The sequence below is a fragment of the Diabrotica virgifera genome, chromosome 10 (genome assembly GCF_917563875.1).
Source record: "Diabrotica virgifera virgifera chromosome 10, PGI_DIABVI_V3a".
Classification (NCBI taxonomy): Eukaryota; Metazoa; Arthropoda; class Insecta; order Coleoptera; family Chrysomelidae; genus Diabrotica; species Diabrotica virgifera.
In genome coordinates, this window is record NC_065452.1 from 145,298,750 (window position 1) to 145,323,020 (window position 24,271).

The following is a 24,271-nucleotide window of genomic DNA, read 5'->3' on the forward strand; positions in this document are numbered from 1 at the left end:
GCCTTCTACCAATTCCTCTGCGTCCTTCGATTTTACCCATCATAATAAGTTAAAGAAGATTATACCGGTCTCCCCTTACTAAGTGTCCAAAATAGGCCATCTTTCTATATTTGATGTTATCAAGCAGCTCGCGGGTAGCATTTGCTCTCTTAAGGACTGCCACATTTGTCAGCATAGCCGTCCATGGTATTTTCAGTATACGTCTGTGCAGCCACATTTCAAAGGCCTCCAAACGGTTAATGGTGGATATTTTTAATGTCCATGTTTCGACACCATACAAGAGGACTGAACAAATGTAGCATTTAATCATGCGCTTTCGAAGTTGAAGTTGCAAGGTATCATTACAGAAGAATGACCTCATTTTTAAAAATGTCGTGCGGGCTATCTCGATTCTACATTTTATCTCTTTATCTGGATCTAGTTGTTCAGTAATATGGCAACCAAGATATTTAAAACTGGGTACTCTTTGAATTATATGACCATCAACATATAACCGTGAATCTTGATGGGCCAAACGGCTAAATACCATGTATTTTGTTTTTGGACAGTTTATATTTAGGCCAAACTCTCTTCCCACTGTGTCAATGGCATTTAAAAGGTGTTGTAATCCGTTCATATGATCACTTAAAATAACTGTATCGTCTGCATATCTGATTGTATTTATCAGAATTCCATTAACTTTCACACCCCATTCCAAATTATGGAGCGCTTCCTTAAATATTCTATCTGAATATAAATTGAATAACGGTGGAGACAGTATACAACCCTGTCTGACACCTCTTTGTATTTTGCATATTTCTGTTGATTTTCCATTTATGCAAGCTGTCGCTGTTTAACGCCAGTATAATTTTTCTATGATTCGTACATCTTGACTATCAACTCCTTTATCCTTTAATATTTTAATTAATTTGTGATGTTGTACTCGATCAAAGGCCTTCTCATAGTCAATAAATACAGCAAAGACGTCTTTCCTTTGATCTCGGCATTTCCGCAATAACACATTTAGTGCAAAGAGTGCGTCCCGGGTTCCCAGTCCATTTCTGAAGCCAAATTGTGTTTCATCCTGGTTTTCTTCACATTTATCTTTGATTCTACTGTGGATGATACGTAGAAAGATTTTCAAAGTTTGGCTCATAAGGCTTATCATTCTATAATCGCTACAGTTTTTCGGACGTTTTTTTTTTTGGTAGGGTTATGAATTCGGACTTTAACCAATCTTCAGGGATATCACCAGTCGAATAAACATCATTGAAAAGTTTGACTAGTATTCCAATGTTTTCCTCATTTATGAGCTTTAACATTTCTGTAGGTATGTTGTCGCGACCAACGGCTTTCTTGTTTTTTGCCAATTTTATAGCATGTAGTATTTCTGATTTTAGTATTTCTGGTCCTTCACCTTCATCTAAAGTCTCCAGTTCTTCGGGTCTATCATCATTATACAGTTCATTTATATGATTATACCAGGTAGTTCGAATTTCGTGTTCGACTATTATCATTTTTCCCGACGAATCGGTTATAGTATGTGGAGTTTTCTTATGATAAAGACCAGCTACTTCTCTAACTTTTTTAAACATATTAAACGTATCATGTTTTTCATTTAACTTTTCTAATTCCTTGCATTTTTCCTCCATCCATTTTTCTTTAGCTACCTTTATTTTTTGTTTAATTAGTTTCTGTTTTTCTTTGTATTCTGTTTTGTTATCTTTCAGTTTGCTTCTCTGCTCCATCAATTCCAGGATTTCATCAGTCATCCATTGTTGTTTTTTGTGCCTCTGCATCGTTGTTGTATATTTTTCCATTACTTTCCAGGCAAGATCTTTAAACGTGTTCCATATTTCTGTATTGTTTTCATTTGTTGAATTCTTTAGCTGATTATTCAGGTCATTTTCTATTAGCGTTTTGTTGGATGCTGATATATGTAATTTTGGTGTTTTGGGGCTTTCTTCGACTTTTTTGAGCTTCACTTGGATGTCAGCTATTAGAGGGTTATGGTCTGAACCGATATCTGCACCAGGATATGTCGTTGATCTCTTGACACCATTCTTAAATCTCTTGTTTACTAGAATATAATCTAGCTGATTTCTAATTATATGAAGTGAGTTATCTCCTGGTCCCTTCCATGTATATAATCTTCTTTTGTGTAATTTGAACCATGTATTTGCGATTATCATGTCATGTTCTTGACAGAACTGGTATAATCTATCGCCTCTTTCATTGCTCTCCCCGAGTCCATATTCACCTATCAGGTCAGATCTTCGTCCTTGACCAATTTTCGCGTTAAAATCTCCAATAATATATGTGATTTCGTTCCTTTTTAGATTGTTAAGTGTCTGTTTTAATTGACTATAGAATGATTCAATATCATTGTCAGATGCCATACTACTCAAATTCGAATTCGAAACACCCTTTGAAGTGGTCATAAAAACCACCAAATAGGGTAAACACTCGTATGATATACGGATGGATCTAAGATAGATGAAAGGACAGAAGTGGGAGTTACTTGGCCCAATTTCAGGCTATCTAAATCTCTTGGTAACGCCCCAATTATCTTTCAGGCAGAAATACGTAAGGCTAAGTCTTTATTTTATCAGACAGCTGCCTTAAAGGCTGTAAGTAACTTTGATGTGAATGCCAGGTCCCAAGAGAATGGCAGAAAATGAGGAAGCTGACAGCCTAGCAAAAGAAAAGGCTAATACCCGATTCCAGGGTTCAGAACCCTTCTGTGAACTATCGAAAAGACACATCAAAGAGGAACTCCGTACCTGAGAATTCAATCAACTATGATTACATATTTGAATGTAAGCGACAATGTTGTAAGCGACAATGGCTGCAACAATGTTGTAAGCGACAGAATTAAGATTATGCAAGAGATGGAAAAAACTTATGGACAAGTCATTTATGACAATACGGATACCAATACTGCCGTAGGAAAAACTCAGGGAAGGCAAAATGTTTTTAGCCTGATTGAAAGATGCTCGCATTTGTCTTTGGATATACAATAATATTGCATTAAAACCTCACTTTGACCCAATCTGTCGCTTACAACATTGTTGCAGTCCATCATTCATTTGTCTAACACACCAGGATAAAGGCAAGCAAAAGGCTCTGAAGGTGTCGCATATTGCAACAAACCGCCTTCTTGAAATGAGTAAATGAGATATCAAAATGGTCACTGGCCTTCTCACTGGTTTCTGCCCTCTGTATATAGATTGTGTAAATTGTTACTCTGTACAGTCTGATACGAAATAATTTTCATCCGTTAAACAAATTAGTGAAGGTAAAAATAAATTAAGGGTAGAGTGACGTTAACACATTTTAACTATTTCTAATAGTTCTAAACTATTTTTAGTATTAAATTTTTAGTAGTGTACGTAATAAAAAATAAACCAAAAACAAAACAAAAATAAACAAAAAACAAAACAAAAAAGACAGCTTCTAAACTCGCCAGTACTTTGTGCTGTCAGTCCTAAGCTTGGATAAAGGGTGAAGGGAGGTTGATGTTACCCTTGCTCAGATTACAATCCTGTTTGAGCACCCTGTATTATGTGCCTAATGCTTTTCTGTCTCCTGCTTTTCGGTCTCCTACTGTTCGGTCTAGTGAGGTTTCGGTAAAGAGCTTTTCGGTCTAATGAATTCAGTCTAATGATTTCGGCCTCTTTACAATAAACCAGTATACAGGTTGATTGATTAGTGGGGTAAAGCTCTGTAGATCCGTTATAGTAATAGATAGCAATAAAAGTTAATAATTAAAATTGTAGCCAACTTTGAGCCTCATATTTCAAAATTAATTAGAATATTACAGGGTGTTCGATAACATAGTGGCAGACCAAACTTATGTTTTTTTAAATGGAACACCCTATATTTTATTTTATATTCGAAATCTTTTTAACTTCTCCATTACAAAAATATTAAGTTTTGTTATGTTCTGCATGGTATTTACCAAATTATAACCAATTTTATATAAAAATCGTAACAAGTTCAACTCACCGTATAAATAAAAATAAGCACAAAAGCAATGGATTATTGATATCATATTTTTTATATATTGTCAAAATTCTCGTAAATGATTGTTATTGCTAATTTTCTTTATATTGAATACAGGGTGAGTCACAATGCAAGTACATTATTTTCTCAGTAATTTTAAATAGAACACCCTATATTTTATATCACTATCGAAAAGTACCATTACTGTACTTTAATTTTTACGTAACATTCCCTATGTCAAAATTTATTAGTTTTCGGGATATTTTCATTTTTCAGAGCAAATTATTAATTACGGGTCTAAATCTTTCTAAATTTTAAGTAAGCCATGACTGAATTGTCTAAAACTGACAACAATTTACGATTACTGATTATCAATTTGTTAATAAATGTATCAATGTAGTAAATAAAGAAAGAAAAATAATTTATTAGTAATAAATTTTATAAAAAAAAATCAACCACAACATACAACATTTTTGAAACAATTAAAACTACTTTTGTATGTATATATAACAATGTAACAAATAAAGAACGAAAACTAATTTATCAGTAAAAAATTTTACAAAAAAAAAACATGAACATACAACATTTTTGAAAAAAGTAAAAGCTACTTTTAATAAAATATTTTAAATATTTAATTACATAAGTTGTTCAAAATGACCTCCTAACACATTTTTAAGCATGCCTACCCAGATAGCACAAGTACGTTTTATGGACATCCAATGGACGTACATCTGTGTACATTGGAACGTCCAATGGACGTCCCGCTAAGGTACAATGGACATCCGATGGACGTCCAACGAATGTCCAGAGTTCACAAAATTGGACGTCCATAGAACGTCCGCTACAAACGTACATTGTACGTTGTATTGAAGCTTTCAGTGTACACCTTATGTACATTCAATGTACGTCTTATGGACATTTGTAGGGCACTTTTCAGAAAGAAATCTAGTATCCATAATTTTGTGAATACATAGCAAAAAGCCTTTATAGGAAATAGTTCCTTATAATACTAAACTTATACTTAAAAATATTACACAAAAGACCTGTTTATTTCTCTTTACTATAACTTCATTATAATATATACTTTATTGTAGGAACTAGGAACTTCATTAATGCACGACTGCACTTGCACGATAAACAGAAAACACAAATATATCACAGGATGTATTTTCATAAAGACGAGATTCAGATAATGACGCCCTAGGAAGCATGCACATTAAAAGAGGTTTAATCTCTGTTCTGTTTCTGTTCCAAACTATTTTTAGAGTCAGTACCGTTGTTGTATATTACAAGCGCGTTTGCCATTCTGTGAATTATCATAAATAAACCATCCTTCAGTATTCCACAACAATTAACAGCGATAATCCCCTAAAAGTACCTGCCTAATACTTTCACGACTGATAGCGCGAAGAGCGACAACGTTGTCAAGAAGATTCTCATTTAGTTTGTATTGGGACTTAATATAATAGTCGCGTTTTGTGTAAAATATCCATGGACCACAAATGGATGTCCAATGTACGTTGAAATCAAACGTCCAATGGACGTCCCGTAATGTACGTACATAGTACGTCCAGTTTTGGTCCATGGACGTTTGGACTTTAAATGTGCGTTATATGGACGTACATCGGACGTTGTGTGCTATATGGGTAAAAACGGTCATGGAATGAGTTACTTACACTACGAAGCATTTGTAAATTAACACTTCGAAATACACTTTGTATTCTATTTTTCATCTCATCTCTTATTGTTGGAGGCATTTTATAACCTTTATTCTTAAAGTAACCCCAAAAAAAATTAGTCCAGTTTATTAAATTCTGGTAATCTGGGTGGCCACGCTATTGGTCCATGGAAAAATGAAAATATCTCGAATACTAATACAGTACGGTAATGGTACTTTGCAATAGTGATATAAAGTACAGGGTGTTCCATTTAAAATTACTGAGAAAATAATGTACTTGCGTTTTAACTCACCCTGTGAGTTAAAGAAAGAAAATTAGCAATATTAATCATTTTTAAAAATTTTGACAATAAATAAAAAAATATGGCATCAATAAACTGTTATTTAAACTGTATAACATACACAACCTTTATATTTTTGTGATGAAGAAGTTAACAGGATCTCGAATATAAAATAAAATAGAGGTTGTTCCATTTAAAAAACATAAGTTTGGTATGTTATCGAACACCCTGTAACATTCTAACTAATTTTGTAATGTGAAGCTCAAAGTTGAATACAATTTTTGTTATTAACTTTTATCGCTATCTATTACTATAACGGATCTACGGAGCTTTACCCCACCAATCAATCAACCTGTATACAGATAATAAGCCATTTTTTATATATTGTGGATCTGTTAATCTAAACTTATCATTATATCATACATACATATATTATACATCCCTTTGCAGGTAAAATAAAAAATACTTCCATACATACAAATAATGTATATTGCATGAATATATGCAACCACGTATACATATATCATGACATGGTTGCCTATGTTATGGATCAATTTGACCAAAACGTCCAAGATTTTTTAACTATTATTAAAAAATTGACAACTTTGTATTTATGTGAAATGTTTAATCATTTAGATCGTACCTTGTTGTGTTACAGTGTCCAGGAGATTGAAGACTGGATAGCGGGAACAGATGACGACAAAAAGTACTCCTAATATTGAAAATAACGCCTAGTAATAAAATATGCCAGGAACTTTATATTTGGATAATCCTTCGTCTTCATATTATTTTTGTTATTATTTTACCAAGATTATTCTAGTATTACTATAACTATGTGATACAGTGTTTTACAATATTCGTATTAAAGTGTCAACTTTGAAATATTGTTAAGAGTTATTAAAGTATATTTATGCAGATCTTTTTTAATGTCTTCATCCATCCAGATATGGAAATACATGGGGAGAAAGTGACTTAAAGTGAGATGGATGAAATGCAAGGAGGCGAATGATGTGTTGTATGAGAGAAAGCTTACAATGAAACTGAAGGGAAAATTCTATAAAACTCATACGTCCAGCTATGATGTATGGAACTACATTTTGGGAAATAAAACGAAAAATAGAACAACGAATGCATTTGGTTCAAACGAGAATACGTCGATGGATGAGTGGAATGACCAAATAATAATGATAATGGTAGAGATAATGTATATATAGCTCATGACTTTTTGAAGAATCACTAGGCACATACAAAATTTGAAGATCAAAGTATGTTAAGCATTTAGACGTTAAGTGTGTTAAGTTCTTTTGCTTTATTGTGGCTAGATTTGGATTCTTCGAAAGCATGCGCAATCGCTAAAGAAATTTCCTCAAATCATATAATGTCTTTTTGATGATCAGCCTGTAACAGATCCCGATTTTATGTTTATGCTCCCACTGCTGACGCTGATAAGCAGAAAATTGAAGAATTTTACCATCAAATAGAAGAAGTGCTAAAAATAACAAACAAACATAAAGCAATACTAATTATGGGAAACTTTAACGCTAAGTTTTGAGGGAAGATAACGCAAAACGTCAGTGGAAACTGTGGCTTGAGAGAGATATCAATGAGGTGAGCTTATAATCGAAGGTTATCAAGAAAATGACTTCGTCATTACAAGTACCTGGTGTAAACTTCCAGAAAGGCTTCTGTACACCTGGAAATCCTCTCAAGATAGACAAGATAGAATAGTACGGAATCAAATAGATTAGATCTTAATAAACCACCGATATACAGAGTGTTTGGTAAAGAATGGGCCATAGCTTAACCTCAGGTTCTTGAGGTTAAAATAGGCCGATTTAAGCTAACTTACCTTAGTACAAAGTTTATAATAACCGAGATAAAGGGTGTCAAAGTTAAACTTTTTTTTTTTTTATTATTGAATATTTCTTGACAGGTATGAGATAACAACATGAAATTTGGTATGTGGAGGTTTTTTGGGCCGAGAAAACTAAATTCCCTACCAAAAATTATGTATTGCCCAGAGGGCGCCACATACGCCTTTCAGCACTCATTTATTACGTTCAATTTTTTTATCCCTCACTCTGTATAATTTTGACATTAAAATTTTTATTCTCCTATTAGTTTTACTTAAAAAAGGTATACTTTTTTCATCTCACTAAACTCAACCGTTTTCGAGATAAACACATTTTAAATCTGCGATACACCATCATTTTTAGCATAATATCATTGTATGTAGTTCCACCCGAAAAATAACTTAAAACCATAATAATTGTGCCAGTTCTCAAATTTATGTCATTGCATCCCAAATTTGAAGAAATTTGCGATACATTTTTGGATAATTTTATGGTTTTAATTTATTTTTCGGGTGTAACTACAATGATATTATGCTAAAAATGATGGTGTATCGCAGATTTAAAATGCGTTTATCTCGAAAACGTTTGAGTTTAGGGAGATGAAAGAAGTATACCTTTTTTAAGTAAAACTCATAGGAGAATAAAAATTTTAATGTCAAAATTATACAGAGTGAGGGATAAAAAAAATTGCACGTAATAAATGAGTGCTGAAAGTCTTATGTGGCGCCCTCTGGGCAATACATCATTTTTGGTAGGAAATTTAGTTTTCTCGACCCAAAAAACCCCCACATACCAAATTTCATGTTGTTATCTCATACCTGTCAGGAAATATTCAATAATAAAAAAAAGTTTAACTTTGACACCCTGTATCTCGTTTATTATAAACTTTGTACTAAGGTAAGTTAGCTTAAATCGGCCTATTTTAACCTCAGGAACCTGAGGTTAAGCTATGGTCCATTCTTTACCAAACACCCTGTATAAACAATATTATAGATATAAAAACTTACCCCGGCGCTGATATAAGCTCAAATCATAATTTACAATGGTCCAAAATTCAAATCAAATTCGAGAAATTAAGACAGCCAAAGAATCTTGCTTCGAGAATTCATGTAAAGAGATAATAGAAGTGCTTAAAAAAACATGACAGTTTCAACCTCCACAATTAAATACACCTCCAAAATTAGAAAACTGAAAAATGCTCACGTACTTAAAAACGCAGACGGAAAAATTTGTTATCATGAACAACAGTGCCAAAGAATGAGAGATATACCAGTGACTTACAGTCAAATAGAACAGTAAATTATTGTACCTACATCAGAATTCCAGTATAATGTAAATAGTTTGGTAATATTTATTTGAACATTTTACTGAAACTAGGTCATTTGTTTATCTAGTTATTAATTGTGGTGATCACTGTATTTCTTAAATTAATACCTACAAGATTTGTTTGTTTTGCTTTATTAATAGACAACTTAAAAACAATAAAATTTTAAATCTATTATGAAGTTCCAATTTCCAATTACAAACACAGAATAATTTTACTGAAATAGACTAATATAGACTATAAACCAATAACCAATATAACCTTAAAATGTTTATAAACGGGTCGTACGCTGATGAAATGTTCATTTGGTAGGTAATCGGGCAAGATCCTCGTGTGCATTCGGTGACTTTCGTCTCGATAGGGATGCGTTCTCACGTACGTATCGGAGCGTTACTTTAGGTAATACGTATTGAGATACGGGAGTTCAACCATTAATGCGCAAGCGTACATGTCAAAAAGATGCGTTACGTTTACGTATTTGTGTGCACAAAAACTCCCTATTATTTCGCGCAGCAACCGATAAAAAAAGGTTTCAGGAAATTGTTAACATGATGACGACCAACGTCTGAATACTAGGACGACACCTAAAGAAGTACAGCAGGTATTGTGTATGGGATGGCATACAAAAGGTATTGATAATTTTATACTTTAAACGAGTATATACTAAATTTATAATCAAGATGCAGTAGAAATAAACAAACCAAAACACTTTAAATGCTACTATAGGAGCACTCCCGAATCATAATTTACAATGTAATAAATTGGAAATCATTATTTGTGATTTACAATGTATATACATTGTAAATTATGATTCCGGAGTGCTCCTAGTAGCATTTAACGTGCCTTGGTTTGTTTATTTCTACTGCATCTTGATTGTAAACTTAGTATAGGTATCTGTAAATAGGTGTGTAACAAAAATATTTAATAAATTAAAAGAATAATATATTTTAAAAATTGAAAACTTCTTAACGTATTATTACATATTATTAAATATAAAACAACTCATACATATTTTATTGATTGTTGTTTATCTTAACATTAACCTTTACTTGTTGTTTAGTTCTAGGATTAGCCGCTTTTGGAGCTGCTTTTGGTTTATCTCCAGATGCATTATTGTTAACTCTTGGTCTACCTGGTTGTTTCTTCGGAACTTGAGCAACCGAAGTGTTTGCCAACATTTGCTGGGCTGCTATTATGTTTTGTTGCTGTAGCATCAAAGTCTGCTGCTGGATTATCATTTGTTGTTGCTGTAACAATACCGCTTGGTCTTGTTTAAAGATTGGTGGGAGCCCAGGCTGAGCTCTAGGCTGGGGAGCTCTTCTTGGTTTAGGTGCTGCATTTCCCTAAACAGGCAACAGAAGAAGAACATATTAATGTGTTATCGAAAAAGTTTTTTCGAAACAAGAAGTTGATATAACAGAAGTTCAGTAACAACAAAAAAATGTGAAATCGTTATTATAGAAACACGGAATGTGTGTAGGTAGGTACCATAGAATAAGTTCAAGTTACTTTCATAAAAATCACAGAGGGAAATAGCAGGAGAGATTCGCTATTTGGCTTTCAATTGATCAAAGCGGTAATAAATCTAAAGCATTTGCTGAAATCTGGAAACTTTTGCAAATTTCGTAAAGTTTCAAAGACAGAAAACGATATTAGCAAATCGTTCTCGTTTATGACCACCACAGTAGATGGCACTTTTGTAGTTTACCACTTAGAGTATTTCAGGGGCCTTCTAAACATCATGCAGGAAGAACAACACAAAGAAGAGATCTATATCACAGTCAAAAATCCCTCTTTTGAAGAAACCCAAAAGGCCTAAAATAGCTGAAAAATCAGAAAGCGCCGGGTACGGACGAGATACCAGCAGAATTTCTGAAATATGGGGGAGACGCAGTACATGGCCAAATCCACGAGTTAATAACGCATATATGGTTAGAAGAAAGCATACCAGCAAGATGGAAGGAAAACAAAATAGTGCCGATCCACAAAAAAGCAACAGAATAAAATGCGCAAATTATAGAGGAATTTCACTCCTAAATACGGCATATAAAATCCTCTCAAACAACATTCTTAGTAGACTAACCTGTTATGCTGAAAATGTCCTAGGAGAGTATCAATCCGGTTTTAGGGCAAACAGATCAACTATTCAAGCTGAGAAAAGGGATGGGGGTATAATAAACCCATACATAATCTCTTTATCGACTTTCGATAGGCATATGATAGCGTAGAAAGAAGCCAAGTATGTAATGCCATGGCTGAGTTCTCAATACTAAAGAAACTCATTCGGATCACCAAAGTCTGTATGGAGGGTTGAATATCTAAAGTACGTGTGAAATTAGAACTGTCTGGCAGCTTTGAAATCAACAGTGGACTCAAACAGGGTGATGCGTTATCCCCACTACTTTTTAACCTTGTATTAGAGAAAGCCATGAGGTCGGCCGAAATAAACACAGAATTGCTATCGGTTCAAGGTCCCAAGCTATTATTAGCATATGCAGATGGCATTGATCTCCTTGGAGACTCCATCCTATCCATAAAAGACATTTTCAACCAGGTGGAAGGAGCAACAAGTGAAGTAGGGCTGAAGATTAATGAAGGTAAGACGAATTGACAACTAAAACTCTAATTACGTTCAAATGATTTTTAATATAGTCTACTATTGTTAAGAATCATTAGTATAGCTAAATTTTTAATTTTAGTATACAGGGTTGGTCGAAACTCGGAATGAGTATTTTCTGAGTTTTCTTAAATGGAACACCCTGTATTTTAGTATTGTAATGAAATGATATTTTATGGTACTTTTTTATTTCTTAAGCATTCCCTATACCTAACTGCTTTAATTTGTGCTTAATTGTTAGTCGCACCAACAATCTTAACTACGTAGCTATTTTGATAGCTAAACCATTATTGGTAATTTTAAGGATCGGTCTGGATTATTATGTATTTATTTCTGAAAAATTGTTTGTGATTGAATATTTTCATGGCCAACCTAATAAAATTTTACGTATTTTTTGTTGCAATTAATGTTTAGCTTGAATCACCAATAACTCACAAATGAAAGCAGTTAGGTATAGGGAATACTTATAAAATAAAAAAGTACTATGAAATATCATTTCATTACAGTACTAAAATACAGGGTGTTCTATTTAAGAAAACTCAGAAAATATTCATTCCGAGTTTCGACCAACCCTGTATACTAATATTTCAAAATTAGCTATACTAATGATTCTTAACGATAATAGACTATATTAAAAATCACTTGAACGTAAGCAGAGTTTTTAATGTCAAACTATTACAATTCTACAGGGTGTGAATGTTGCTACGAAATTAATAAAAAAACGTAAATATCTTTTAAAATACCCTGTATAATATTACAAAATCTCATATTTTAAGAAAGAAGATATTGAGGACAATCCAAAAATGTAAAAATGTACAGGGTGTCCCATTTAAAAAAACCAAATTATAAGCAACTTCCGGTATAACCGGAAGTTGCAAAGAGATGAAAATATTTTCATTTAACAGATCATCCTTCAAAACCCCTTTATTCCAATTTTCATGATTCTGTTGCTTTTAGTTCTCGAGATATTTCTAATAGGCCAGTTATCTGCCTCACCCTATATATTTTTATATTTTTAAAAGCTCCTTAACAACCTGATCACAACGAACTATATCGTCTAGGATATGTTTAAAAATTACAGGGTGAAATTTTGAAATTATACAGTGTGAAACCACTTCTGGAATAAAATTGTTTGCGTCCTTATTTTGGAAAATTACAGAAAATGCTGGGACATGTCGACTTATAAATTCAAATCTGCATTTTTTAAACATAAATATGAATGTACAGAGTGATTTACGCGAGTTTTGCATAGTCCATCTTCTTTATTTTAAATAGAACATCAGAACACCCTGTATATTTTATACTTTTAAAAGCTCCGTAACAACCTAATCTTAACAAACTATATTATGTAAGGTCTATTATGGTTATGAATAATACCTACAGGGTGAAACTTATGTATAATTTTGGTCAACAAATTAAATACAAAACTCAATATACATGATGCTTAGTTTAGAAAACTGCTGTCTGTAGTTAGCTATGTATTTTTAAAAAATACCATTATTTAAAATGTGATACTTATAAATTAATTTCAAAATTCTATGTATTTAATTTCTTTACGAAAATTTTTCAAAATTTCTCGTTGTATTATTCATCACATGCTTTACATAATAATACTTTTTTGAGATAAGGTTGTTAAGTAGCTTCTAAAACATAAAAATATACAGGGTGTTCTATTAAAAATAAAGATGACGGACTTTGCTAGATTTGCATGAGTTTAGTTTATTTTGTTTTTTATAATTTATTAAAATAAGAATAAAAACAATTTTATTCCATTAGTGGTTTCCACGTTTTATAATTACTAAATTTCACCCTGTATTATTTTTAATAGACCCTTTATGATATAGTTTGTTAAGATTCGGTTGTTACGTAGCTTTTAAAAATATAAAAATATACAGGGTGTTCCAATAAAAATAAAGCTTGTAGACTATACTAGGCTTACCTGAATCACTCTGTACATTTAAATTTCTGTTTAAAAGCGCATATTTATATATAAAAATCTACGGGTTTCGGCGTTGTTATAATTTTTTAAAACAAGGACAGATTTAATTTTTTTTCTTAAGTAAGTTTCACCCTATACAGGGTGAGGCAGATAAAGGGCCTATTAGAAATATCTCGAGAACTAAAGGTAAGAGAATCATGAAAATTGGAATACAGGGGTTTTGAGGTATGAACTATTTAATGAAAATATTTTAGTCTCTGCTACTTCCGGTTATACCGGAAGTTAATTGTAACTTCGTTTTTTCAAATGGGACACCCTGTATATTTTTACATTTTTGGATTCTACTCAATGTCTTCTTTCTTAAAATATGAGGTTTTGTAATATTATACAGGGTAGTTTAAAAGATAATTATTACGGTTTTTTATAAATTTTGTAGCAAACTTCACACCCTGTAGAATTGTACTGATTTGATATCAAAATCTCCATTTATGTTCAAGTGATTTTTAATATAGTGTATTATTATTAAAAATTATTAATATGGCGAAATGTTTCGTTTTAGTATACAGGGTTGGTCGAAACTCGGAATGAGTATTATCTGAGTTTTCTTAAATGGAACACCCTATATTTTGGTATTGTAATGAAATGATATTTTATAGTAGTTTTTTATTTCTTAAGCGTTCCCTATACCTAACTGCTTAAATTTGTAAGTTATTTGTAGTTATTTAAGCCTAACATGAATTGCAACAAAAATTACGTGAAATTTTATTAGATTTGCCGTGAAAATATTCAATCAAAAATAATTTTTCGAAAAAAAAAATTAATCATAATCTAGCCTGACCTTAATTTATTAATATTGGTTGATATATCAAAATACCTACGTAGTTAAGATTGTTAGTCTGTTTAATATTAATAAAAAATAAAAACATACAATATTCTATCTAGTTGGCTATGACTGACACTAAAATATGCTTAAACATTTGCTTTGCTTAAACATTCTACCATTTTTAAAGTTCCAGTTGCTTTGCTACCATTGCTAATATGAATTTTTCTAATGAGGAACTGATTCAGATGTTTTTTTGTTCTAGGAGAGTATAACAAATAAAAATGTGCTACTAGCAATAAGAGTTTATCATCAGCAATTCCACGATAGATGACAACCAAAAAAAGAGAAACTTTTCAAAATTTACTAGAGCGGTTTCAACGAACTGGAAATTTAGATTACGAGAAATCTGATCGAAGAAAAATTATTTTAAATGATTAAAATGAATTAAATGTTAGTGTCACTGAGAATCTGCATATTAGTATGAACGTTCTCGTAATCTAAGTGTCTAGTACGTCGAAACTATTCTAGTAAACTTTGAAAAAAACCTCTTCTACACTTTGAAAAGTTTTTCTTCTTGGCTGTCGTCTATCAGGGAGTTGCAGATGATAAATTCTTATTGCTAGTAGTACATTTTTGTTATACTTACTCTCCTAGAACAAAAACTTTACTAATCAGTTCCCCATTACAAAAATTTATATTAGTAATGGTAACAAAGCAACTGGAACTATAACAATAATATAATGTCTAATGTTTAATCAAGTTTAGTGTCAAAGCCATAGCCAACTGGGTAAAATATGGTTTGTTTTTATTAATATTTTATGCACCAACAATCTTTACAACGTAGGCATTTTGGTATGGTATCTCATCCAATATTCATAAATTAAGGATCACTCTAGATTAACATGTACTTATTTTCAAAAAATTATTTATGATTGAATATTTTCACGGCAAACCTAAGAAAATTTCACGTAATTTTTGTTGAAATTAATGTTTCGCTTAAAGAACTACGAATACCTTACAAATTAAAGCAATTAGGTATAGGGAATGCTTAAGAAATAAAAAATTACTATAAAATATCATTTCATTACAATACTAAAATATAGGGTGTCCCATTTAAGAAAACTCAGATAATACTCATTCCGAGTTTCGACCAACCCTGTATACTAAAATTAAACATTTCGCTATAATAATAATTTTTAATAATAATAATAGACTATATAAAAAATCACTTGAACATAAATGGAGTTTTTGATATTAAATCAGTACAATTCTTCAGGGTGTGAAGTTTGCTACAAAATTTATAAAAAACCGTAATTATCTTTTAAACTACCCTGTATAATATTACAAAACCTCATATTTTAAGAAAGAAGACATTGAGCAGAATCCAAAAATGTAAAAATATACAGGGTGTCCCATTTGAAAAAACGAAGTTACAATCAGCTTCCGGTATAACCGGAAGTAGCAAAGAGCCCAAAATATTTTCATTAAATAATTCATACCTCAAAACCACTGTGTTCCAATTTTCATTATTCTCTTACCTTTAGAGGTAACACAGACAGGGCGGCGTACGTCGACTGAACCCCCGCTGAGATGTTGATAGCGACGCATCCCTTACTATAATTTGATGCAGTAACACACACCAGACGCTCTTAAAATTTTCGATGCAGCGGCTTTCTGGCGACATATCCTGGAACCCATCCACCGCCAATCGGTTTTATGACTTCGACGGCATATCATAAATGCGTGTATCGTGCTGCAACACAGACGTTTGAGCTGTTTTCTAGCGAATTCTGTAGTGAGTGTTGTCAGATCGTGTTTTTGTGATGGGAAATACACAGTAGAAAAATTAATTAATGAAATTCAGATGAGACCAGCTATTTGGGATATGCGCATTGATGAATATTCAAACAAAATAATAAAAAAACCTTATGTATTATTTTATTTATTTATTTATTATTTTATTTATTATGCTCTACAGGCCTTGTATTTACAATTTTAGATAATACAGTTTATGCTAATAATTTATATATAATTTTATTTGATGTCTATGTAAAAATTGCCGAACTATGGTTCTCCACTATATCCTATTTTTCACCTCCTCTTTCCAGTGTGTAATTTCCATCGATACTACACCTTCCTGAAACTTTCTTGCCGTCTTTTTCTTGGTCTACCTCGTCTCCTAGTCCCAACTGGTCTTCTGTGCAGTACCATCTTTGGCATTCTTCCTTTATCCATCCCCTCGACATGACCTGCCCAGCTGATTCTTTATGACTTTGTGTATCTTGTTACACTTGGTTCCTTGTAAAGCATCCTTAATTCTTGATTGGTGCTTCTATGCCAGCCGTCTTCTGTATCTGTATTCTTTCTCCTGAAAATAGCTCTTAGAACGTTCCATTCTCAACTCTATATCTTTTTTTTCTTCTGTTTTATTTAGCACCCATGTCTCACATCCGTAGGTGGCTGTTGCTCTTATTACGGTTTTGTATATTCTGGTTTTCGTCTTTCTTGATACGTACTTTGGCTTTAATTTGAATAATTTTTTTAATCAATTTAACACCTGTATTTGCTCAGTGGCGTACCATATAATGGAATGCCTCTTAGCGTTATAAATAGTTTTTATTAGGTGATATGCTTTCCCTCATAACGGTGTTATTTCTTGAACACGGCTTTTTAATACTCACTAATACTCCTGAAAAGATTATTTAGATATTCGTGTAAAATTAAAAAACATCTCTGGGCCTTTATTATATTAATTTAGTTAATATAATGTGTAAAAAATCCCTTATAATTTCGTTCCTTTATTATCGGATGTATCCAATATCTGCGTTTCTTTTTTTCTTTAATCTAAGATAAAATAAACTTGTATTTATTACAAAAGACAAATCGTCATAACTTTCAGACATCGTATCGTACAGCAGCCAACACGCGACTCAATTTGGCAACAACGAAATACAAATACTTTAAATCGTAGCATAGCTGCCGCTGTTATACCGCGCCATATGTTTTACGCTGCCTCGACGTCGATTCGACGTGCGCCGCCTGGTGTGTCCTTGCCCTTAGTTCTCGAGATATTTCTAATAGGCCCTTTATCTGCCTCACCCTATATATTATGAATTTATGGCATATAATACGAATGTGATAACTTGACAAACAAGAAAAAGACACTGCACACCTAATACATATCTAATTAGAAGACACCTGGAAGACACACTATCCAGAATTATGAACAGAACAAGGGTCAAGAAGCACGCATAGAACTAAATGTGAAGAAAACGGAATACTTATCAATATGGGAAGAAGACGTCAAATATTTGGAAATAGAAGAACACGTAGAAATAAAAGGAACGAATAATATTTGAGTTTTATCTTCTTCTTCTTCCTTCTTGTATGTAGGCTTTAAAGCCTGTTTCGTCTTCAATATTATTTGAGTTTTATAATGTCGAAAAATGTAACAACAGAAGAGATAAAACATAGATTGGGACAAACAAGATCTTCCTAGTAGATATATACTTCTATAGTAGGTAGATACTTCCCAGTATAGGTATTCCTAGATTCCTAGATAAGTATCTTCCTAGTAGATATATACTTCCTAGTAGATATATACCGGGTGTCCATTTATATTTTCCCTCATTTTAACTACCTATAACTTCTAAACGGCTCAAGATAGAAACATGCGGTTTTCGCTGAAATGTTTTATTTTACTAAAAGTTTTGTACGAATCGATTGAGTTTTTTTATATCGCTTTCAATTACGAAAATAAAAATGGCGGATTTTTGAAAAAAACTTTGTTGACTTTTTTTTAATGGAACACCCAGTATACTTTTTTGTAAATTGAAAGAACAATCATTCACCTATCCAGCGATATAAAGTTTTTTAAAATCGGTTGTCCAATCACTGAGTAATTAATTTTTAAAATGAGAGGTGCAGCGTGGATATCACATACAGTCGGAAAAATGAAAGAATACCCATGAACGAACATATAAAACACGCTGTATTTTCCTGTCACCGTGTCACAAAGAAAATTGTCCAGTACAAGTACATGTAACAATAATTATTACATGTACTTGCGCTGGCCAATTTTTTGTGTGACACGGTGACAGGAAAATACAGCGTGTTTTATATGTTCGTTCATGGGTATTCTTTCATTTTTCCTACTGTACCTAAATAACATGTAACTAAGCAAAATGATATTATGTTGTGATTTTCACATTGCATCTCTCATTTTAAAAATTAATTTCTCAGTCATTTGAGAACCGATTTTAAAAAAAATTATATCGCTGGATAGGTAAATGACCATTTTTTCAAGTTACAAAAAAATATACTGGGTGTTTTAATAAAAAAGGTCAACAACGTTTTTTTTTCAAAAATCCGCCATTTTTTATTTAAAAGCGATATGAAAAATGTCCATTTACCAAAAAAATTGAAAAAACGATCATTTACCTATCTAGCGATATAAAAATTTTCAAAATCGGTTGTCAAATGACTGAGCAATTAATTTTTAAAATGAGAGATGCAATGTGGAAATCACATAACATAATATCAATTTGCTTAGTTAGAGAGTTGCACCTCTCATTTTAAAAATTAATTACTCAGTCATTTGACAACCGATTTTGAAAAACTTTATATCGCTGGATAGGTGAATGACCTTTCTTTCAATTTACACAAAAATATACTGGGTATTCCATTAAAAAAAAGTCAACAAAGTTTTTTTCAAAAATCCGCCATTTTTTTTTCGTATTTGAAAGCGATATAAAAAATTTAATCCATTCAGACAAAACTTTTACTAAAATAAAACATTTCAGCGAAAACAGCATATTTCTATCTTGAGCCGTTTAGAAGTTATAGGCAGTTAAAATGGGGGAAAATATAAATGGACACCCGGTAGTATATACCTATAGATCTTCTATAAGACCACTTCCTAGTGCAATCTGGAATAAAAACATCAAAGAAAAAACAAAAAAAAGATATACCAAACAATAGTACGAAGTATTATGATCATATGTGCAGCAGTAATTTGTATCATAAACAAAAAATACCCAAGGAGTATTTTGGCGACCCAAATAGAATACCGGAGACGATGCTGTGGCGCAGGGCCCCCGCTACCATATGTGCAAAGTGTGCAATGCACACGGGCGCCATCCTTTAGGGGCGCCAAAACCCAGGGTAAAAAATTGCAAAAAATTTGAAAAAAAAAACAAAAATTAATTTTAAAACAAAAGTTGAGAAGTTAAATAAGATTACGTATAAATAGAAGAAAACATGAGAGAAACCGAATACTTCGGCCATATAATAATTAGAGAACCTAAATTCCATCTACTTCGCCTTATAATACAAGAAAAAGTGGAGGGAAAGAGATGGATTTTTCGAAATCAACTTTCATGGTTGTGAAATATTAGATAAAGAAGACGAAGGTATAATAAATACACACAAATTTTTTTTAGTAGGTATATCATCCAGTTACTGAAGATTCCTATATGCAAGACCATGTCGGAAGTCAGGCATTTTAATTTATTTTGTTATGATTTTATTATGTTTCTTTCATTTTGATATTTTAGTCTACAAATAATAGTCCATTTACCCACAGTTTTTGCTGTGAATTTTAAAGAACCGCTTGCATTGACATGAAATACACATTGGCATACATAAAATACATATAGCTAACAACACTAACAAGTCACAGAAAAAAATTGATATTGTGCCGATGTGTGCTTTTGCACTGGGGTGGATTCCACCCCTTCTCGGGAATGAAAAACATAGGTTCAAAATAAGCCTGGAATTGGATAAACTGAATAATTCTAAGGAACTTTGTTTCTATAGAATTTTTTCACTAAGTTAATACTTTTCGAGTTATTTGCGAGTGAATATGTTCATTTTTTAACAAAAACCCTGTTTTTAGACGGTTTTTCCCAAATAACTCAAAAAGTAAGTATTTTATCGAAAAATGCTCTTATCAAAAAAATAGCAGTAGAAGCACAGTTGTAGCTAATGAAAAGTTGGTTCTTATTCTTCAAATTCCAAATCGAATATTTCAACGTGAAATAACCAACAAATGAAGAACTTTTCGGGGAAAACTCATTAAAACTTATTTAGAGTGTTTAAAACAAGCTTATTATATTTGTTCTTTATAAAAGTTTCTAGCATCAAAAGTAAGTAAGTTATGCTCAAAATAAAGTTGGTCTCTTTTTTTGGTAAAACTAAATCTTTTGGACAAATTTTTTTTATCTTGAAAAAAATTGCTCTTTTTAAATAGCTTAAAAATTATTAGTGATACCAAAAATCTCAAACAATAAAAAATGTAGGTTTTTCTATTCTGAATATATTGAATTTTTTGTTTTCCTGTAAAACAAAAATTTGTTAAGATGTGGCTGTTCAAAATTTGCATACACCCGTGATTAACGACTCGTTCAAGCCCTTTTAACTGGAACAGCCTTTTCAAAAAAAGCTCTTTGAACTGATGAAACTTCAGATCATATAAACAATATAAACAAAAAATATAAACAATACATAATATGTAACTTGTAGTGAAGCGGTAACGATTAATTTCATTTGGGACGCTAATTAGGGGGTGATTTTCACGATTTTTTTTTATCAAAAAAGGGACCATCATTATTTTTAGCGTAACTTACTTACTTTTAAAGTTAGAAACTTAAAAAACAAAAAAAAAATAATGTTTCACTTTCACCTTTTTATAAGCTTTATTTTTGGTAAGAACATTTTATTCGATAAAATACTTGCTGAACTTACTGAAAAAACTCTATAGGACAAAAGTTGCTTAAAATTAGTCATTTTATCCAATTCCTTTTTTGAACGTTTCTATGTTTTTTTACCCCCGAGAAGGGGTGAAACTCACATCCAGGGCAAAAGCACACATCCGCACAATATCACTTTTTTTATTTGACATGTTAGGAATGGGTATGCCAAATACCATGTCAATGCAAGCAATTCTTTAAAATTCGGAGGTTTTGCAATATTTTACCGTGAGTGACTGGACTATAAATATGACTTCTAAAGTTCAGTTTTTTGCTTTATTTCAAGCACCTACCTACCTACCTTCAAAAAATAAATAGAAAAACATGATCCAAAATGCTTTAAGGGGCGCCAAAATCCTTTTTTGCACACAGGCGCTAGTTACCCTTACGGGGGCCCTGCTGTGGCGTCACCAGAGGAGACAGGATATCAAATGAAGAGATGAGGAGAAGAATGAAAGTGGAAAAGATGACCCTGCCTGCAGTATATCGATGAAAGAAGACATGGTACGGCCACGTACGTAGAGCAGAAAATACATGGATAAACAAGGTTGCAGAATGAATCCCAAGAGGAATAAGAAAGAGAGAACGACCGAGAAGATCGTGGAAAAATGAAGTAGACGAAGTCATGTCAAAGAAAGGATAGGAAGACTGGAAAGGTCGTGAAAAAGGGAAGTCCTGGCTGACGGAAACGAAATGACACTAGCTGTAGACAACCCTTTAATACACCTATACAAGAAGCAAGTCAAAAATACGAACATTGGAAGAAGATGGTAAGACTGAAGACGGAACAGGCTAGAAGCCCAATCCTTGAAGTGAAAAAGAAGAAGAATAAAACAAACAAGTTATTAAGTGGAAGCCAGGGAGAAAAATAAGACGAGGACGACCGACCCAGAAGAAGTTAGATATGTAAGTTATCCTAAGAAATAAAAACAGACGTCTGGGATAATATACCGAATGGAATGACAGCGGTGATTTTGAATCTTTTTAAGATCTATTTTAAAGAATGCAGAAAAACAAAGGAGTCATTAATAAGTTATGATTAGATAAAATATATGTATATTTATGTATTAGTCACAGAATCAATTAAATATTCACAAATAACACAAAAACCGGATATGAATTTTCCAATATGCCTAAAAATTCATAAAGGCATAGAAGAAGAAAAGGGGAAGTACCGTGACCGAAAAATAAAACTACAAAACTAACAAAACCAGTGTGAATCTTAAATGACTAATGCAAAGAATAATTATCTTCAGAAAAGTCCCGATAAAATTAATACAATATGGCGGACGCTGTTATCTACTGGAACTCATTTGACAGTATTCAAAATAGAATTAATTAGTAATTAAAAACTTACCACATCTAGTTTGACTTGAGTTTTATTTTGAGTTTTGGCGGGTCCTGTAGTAACCTTCTGTTGTTTTACAGCAATGTTTATTTGTACTTCTTGTGTAGCCTAAACATATTTATTTACAATTAAATTCATATTGCATGTTGAAATGACTATGTAATTAAGTGATAAAAATTAATTAACTATGAAAATTGCATAATAAATACAGAACATAGTTTCGACTTACCTTTTTTGTTGGCTGATTTTTACTAGCCATCTCGGATTGATTATTTTGCAAATGCTTCTAAGCTAACTATAAAAGAATAGTATGTAGTTCTTACTTAAGTATTATACGCGAACTTTTAAGTCGGTGATTGATATGAACATTCAAGGTTGAAGATTCAGGAAATGACAAATGCACTACAGAAATTTTATTGGAGTTTAGCAAATGCGTTTTCTTTTTATCTTGCGAGGCAGAAAGAGACAACAAATTATAGTTGATACAACTAGAATCAGTTTCAAACTCGTAAACACATGATGATTCAATCGCAATATTATGTATGTGGATTTGTTAAGATGATCATTTAGGCGGGAAAATGAAGCAATATAAAGTCCAAAACCTACCAAATTTTTGGATTATCTCAATGACACTTGTTGCAATCGATTCATAAGAGCCTTAGGAAACTTTGTGAACTAAATTGATGATTACGAAATGAAAATTGCATTATTGAACAAGGAAAATGAATTTTTCAAAAAGCGTTTTGAAGTGATGAAAAATGATAAATTTGTAATTCGGAAATAATTTGCAGAAATAGTTCAATATTACTACTTGGGGTTTTTGGAATCGCCGAACACGAATATTATGACGTCGGTACAAAAACACTCGTTACTCGGTGGTTTTTTTCTTCTTCACTATTTTCTTTTCTTCACTATTGCTTCATAAGTTCGAATCTTGGCAGCCCTGGACACGTTTTTGCCTTCAATAGTGCGTTTAATGATGCTACTACTTTGCTACCTTTCAATAACCATCTATCTATGTATTTCTCTTTCTTTGTCTCCTCTATTAAAGGGTATTGGGTATGCTTAAAATCTTAAAATGGAAATAAAAATGCAGATGCAACATTAAATGATGTGAAATAGTGCAACATTAAATGATGTCGGGAGCCAATAGGTATTCACGGTGTCAGAACAGCCTACACAAATCTGTTAAAAATATTTAATCAAAAAAGAACTTTTTTATCTATGAGGTAAGGTTGAAAATTGTTGAGGAAATTTGACAGGTTTGAGTTCACGAGTAAATAGTACTTTTAGGAAGAATTGGTTAAATGAATAAAAAAAGAACAACTTTGTGAATATTTAAAAAAATAATAATTTATTAACAAATTGTTACAGGACGCATACATACAGGGGCGTTACAGAGACCCCGCAGCATGAAGCTTGCGGGGGCCCCAATATATCAGGGGCCCCATCTTGTCGTCTAATAATTAAAAATATATCATTGATAAATTTTTTAAGTATGAATATGCAACGTTTTTCAGCAGTGCCTTGAGATCTTCAAAAAATTTCCTCGATTCGATTTAGCAAACAATGCAGAAAAACGTCCAACCAATTTAGAGTAACGGTATCGGTGACTAGGTGGTCATCCAGATTACAAACTGTTCTTGGTGTAAAGCAGAACTACATAACAATTTTA

At 32.2% G+C, this 24,271-nt stretch overlaps 2 protein-coding genes across 3 annotated transcripts in view; one reads left to right on the forward strand and one right to left on the reverse strand.

The window, feature by feature from the left end:
- The window catches only part of LOC114336306 (xaa-Pro dipeptidase), a 58,690-nt gene extending 51,832 nt beyond the window's left edge, over nt 1–6,858 (forward strand). For both annotated transcript variants that reach the window (XM_028286651.2, XM_028286650.2), the window contains one exon: nt 6,602–6,858. In XM_028286651.2, coding sequence (XP_028142452.1) covers nt 6,602–6,659 — 58 coding nt within the window. In that variant the 3' untranslated portion in view covers nt 6,660–6,858. The remainder of the gene's footprint in view (nt 1–6,601) is intronic.
- Nucleotides 6,859–10,040: 3,182 nt separating this feature from the next.
- Nucleotides 10,041–23,025, reverse strand: LOC114336305 (uncharacterized). The gene is made up of 3 exons (XM_028286648.2): nt 22,826–23,025; nt 22,606–22,704; nt 10,041–10,463 (listed from the first exon to the last, which is right to left on the reverse strand). Exons 1-3 carry the CDS (start codon nt 22,853–22,855, stop codon nt 10,134–10,136), a joined length of 459 nt encoding a protein of 152 aa, XP_028142449.1. The 5' UTR covers nt 22,856–23,025; the 3' UTR covers nt 10,041–10,133.
- Nucleotides 23,026–24,271: the final 1,246 nt, after the last annotated feature.

Bases quoted from the DNA above. Each gene is read 5' to 3' on its own strand.
- LOC114336305 (XM_028286648.2), bottom strand. From the start codon at position 22,855: ATGGCTAGTAAAAATCAGCCAACAAAAAAG. The intron at 22,705-22,825 runs GTAAGTCGAAAC...AAATATGTTTAG, and splicing joins AAAATCAGCCAACAAAAAAG to GCTACACAAGAAGTACAAAT. The intron at 10,464-22,605 runs GTAAGTTTTTAA...TTGCCTGTTTAG, and splicing joins CTCAAGTCAAACTAGATGTG to GGAAATGCAGCACCTAAACC.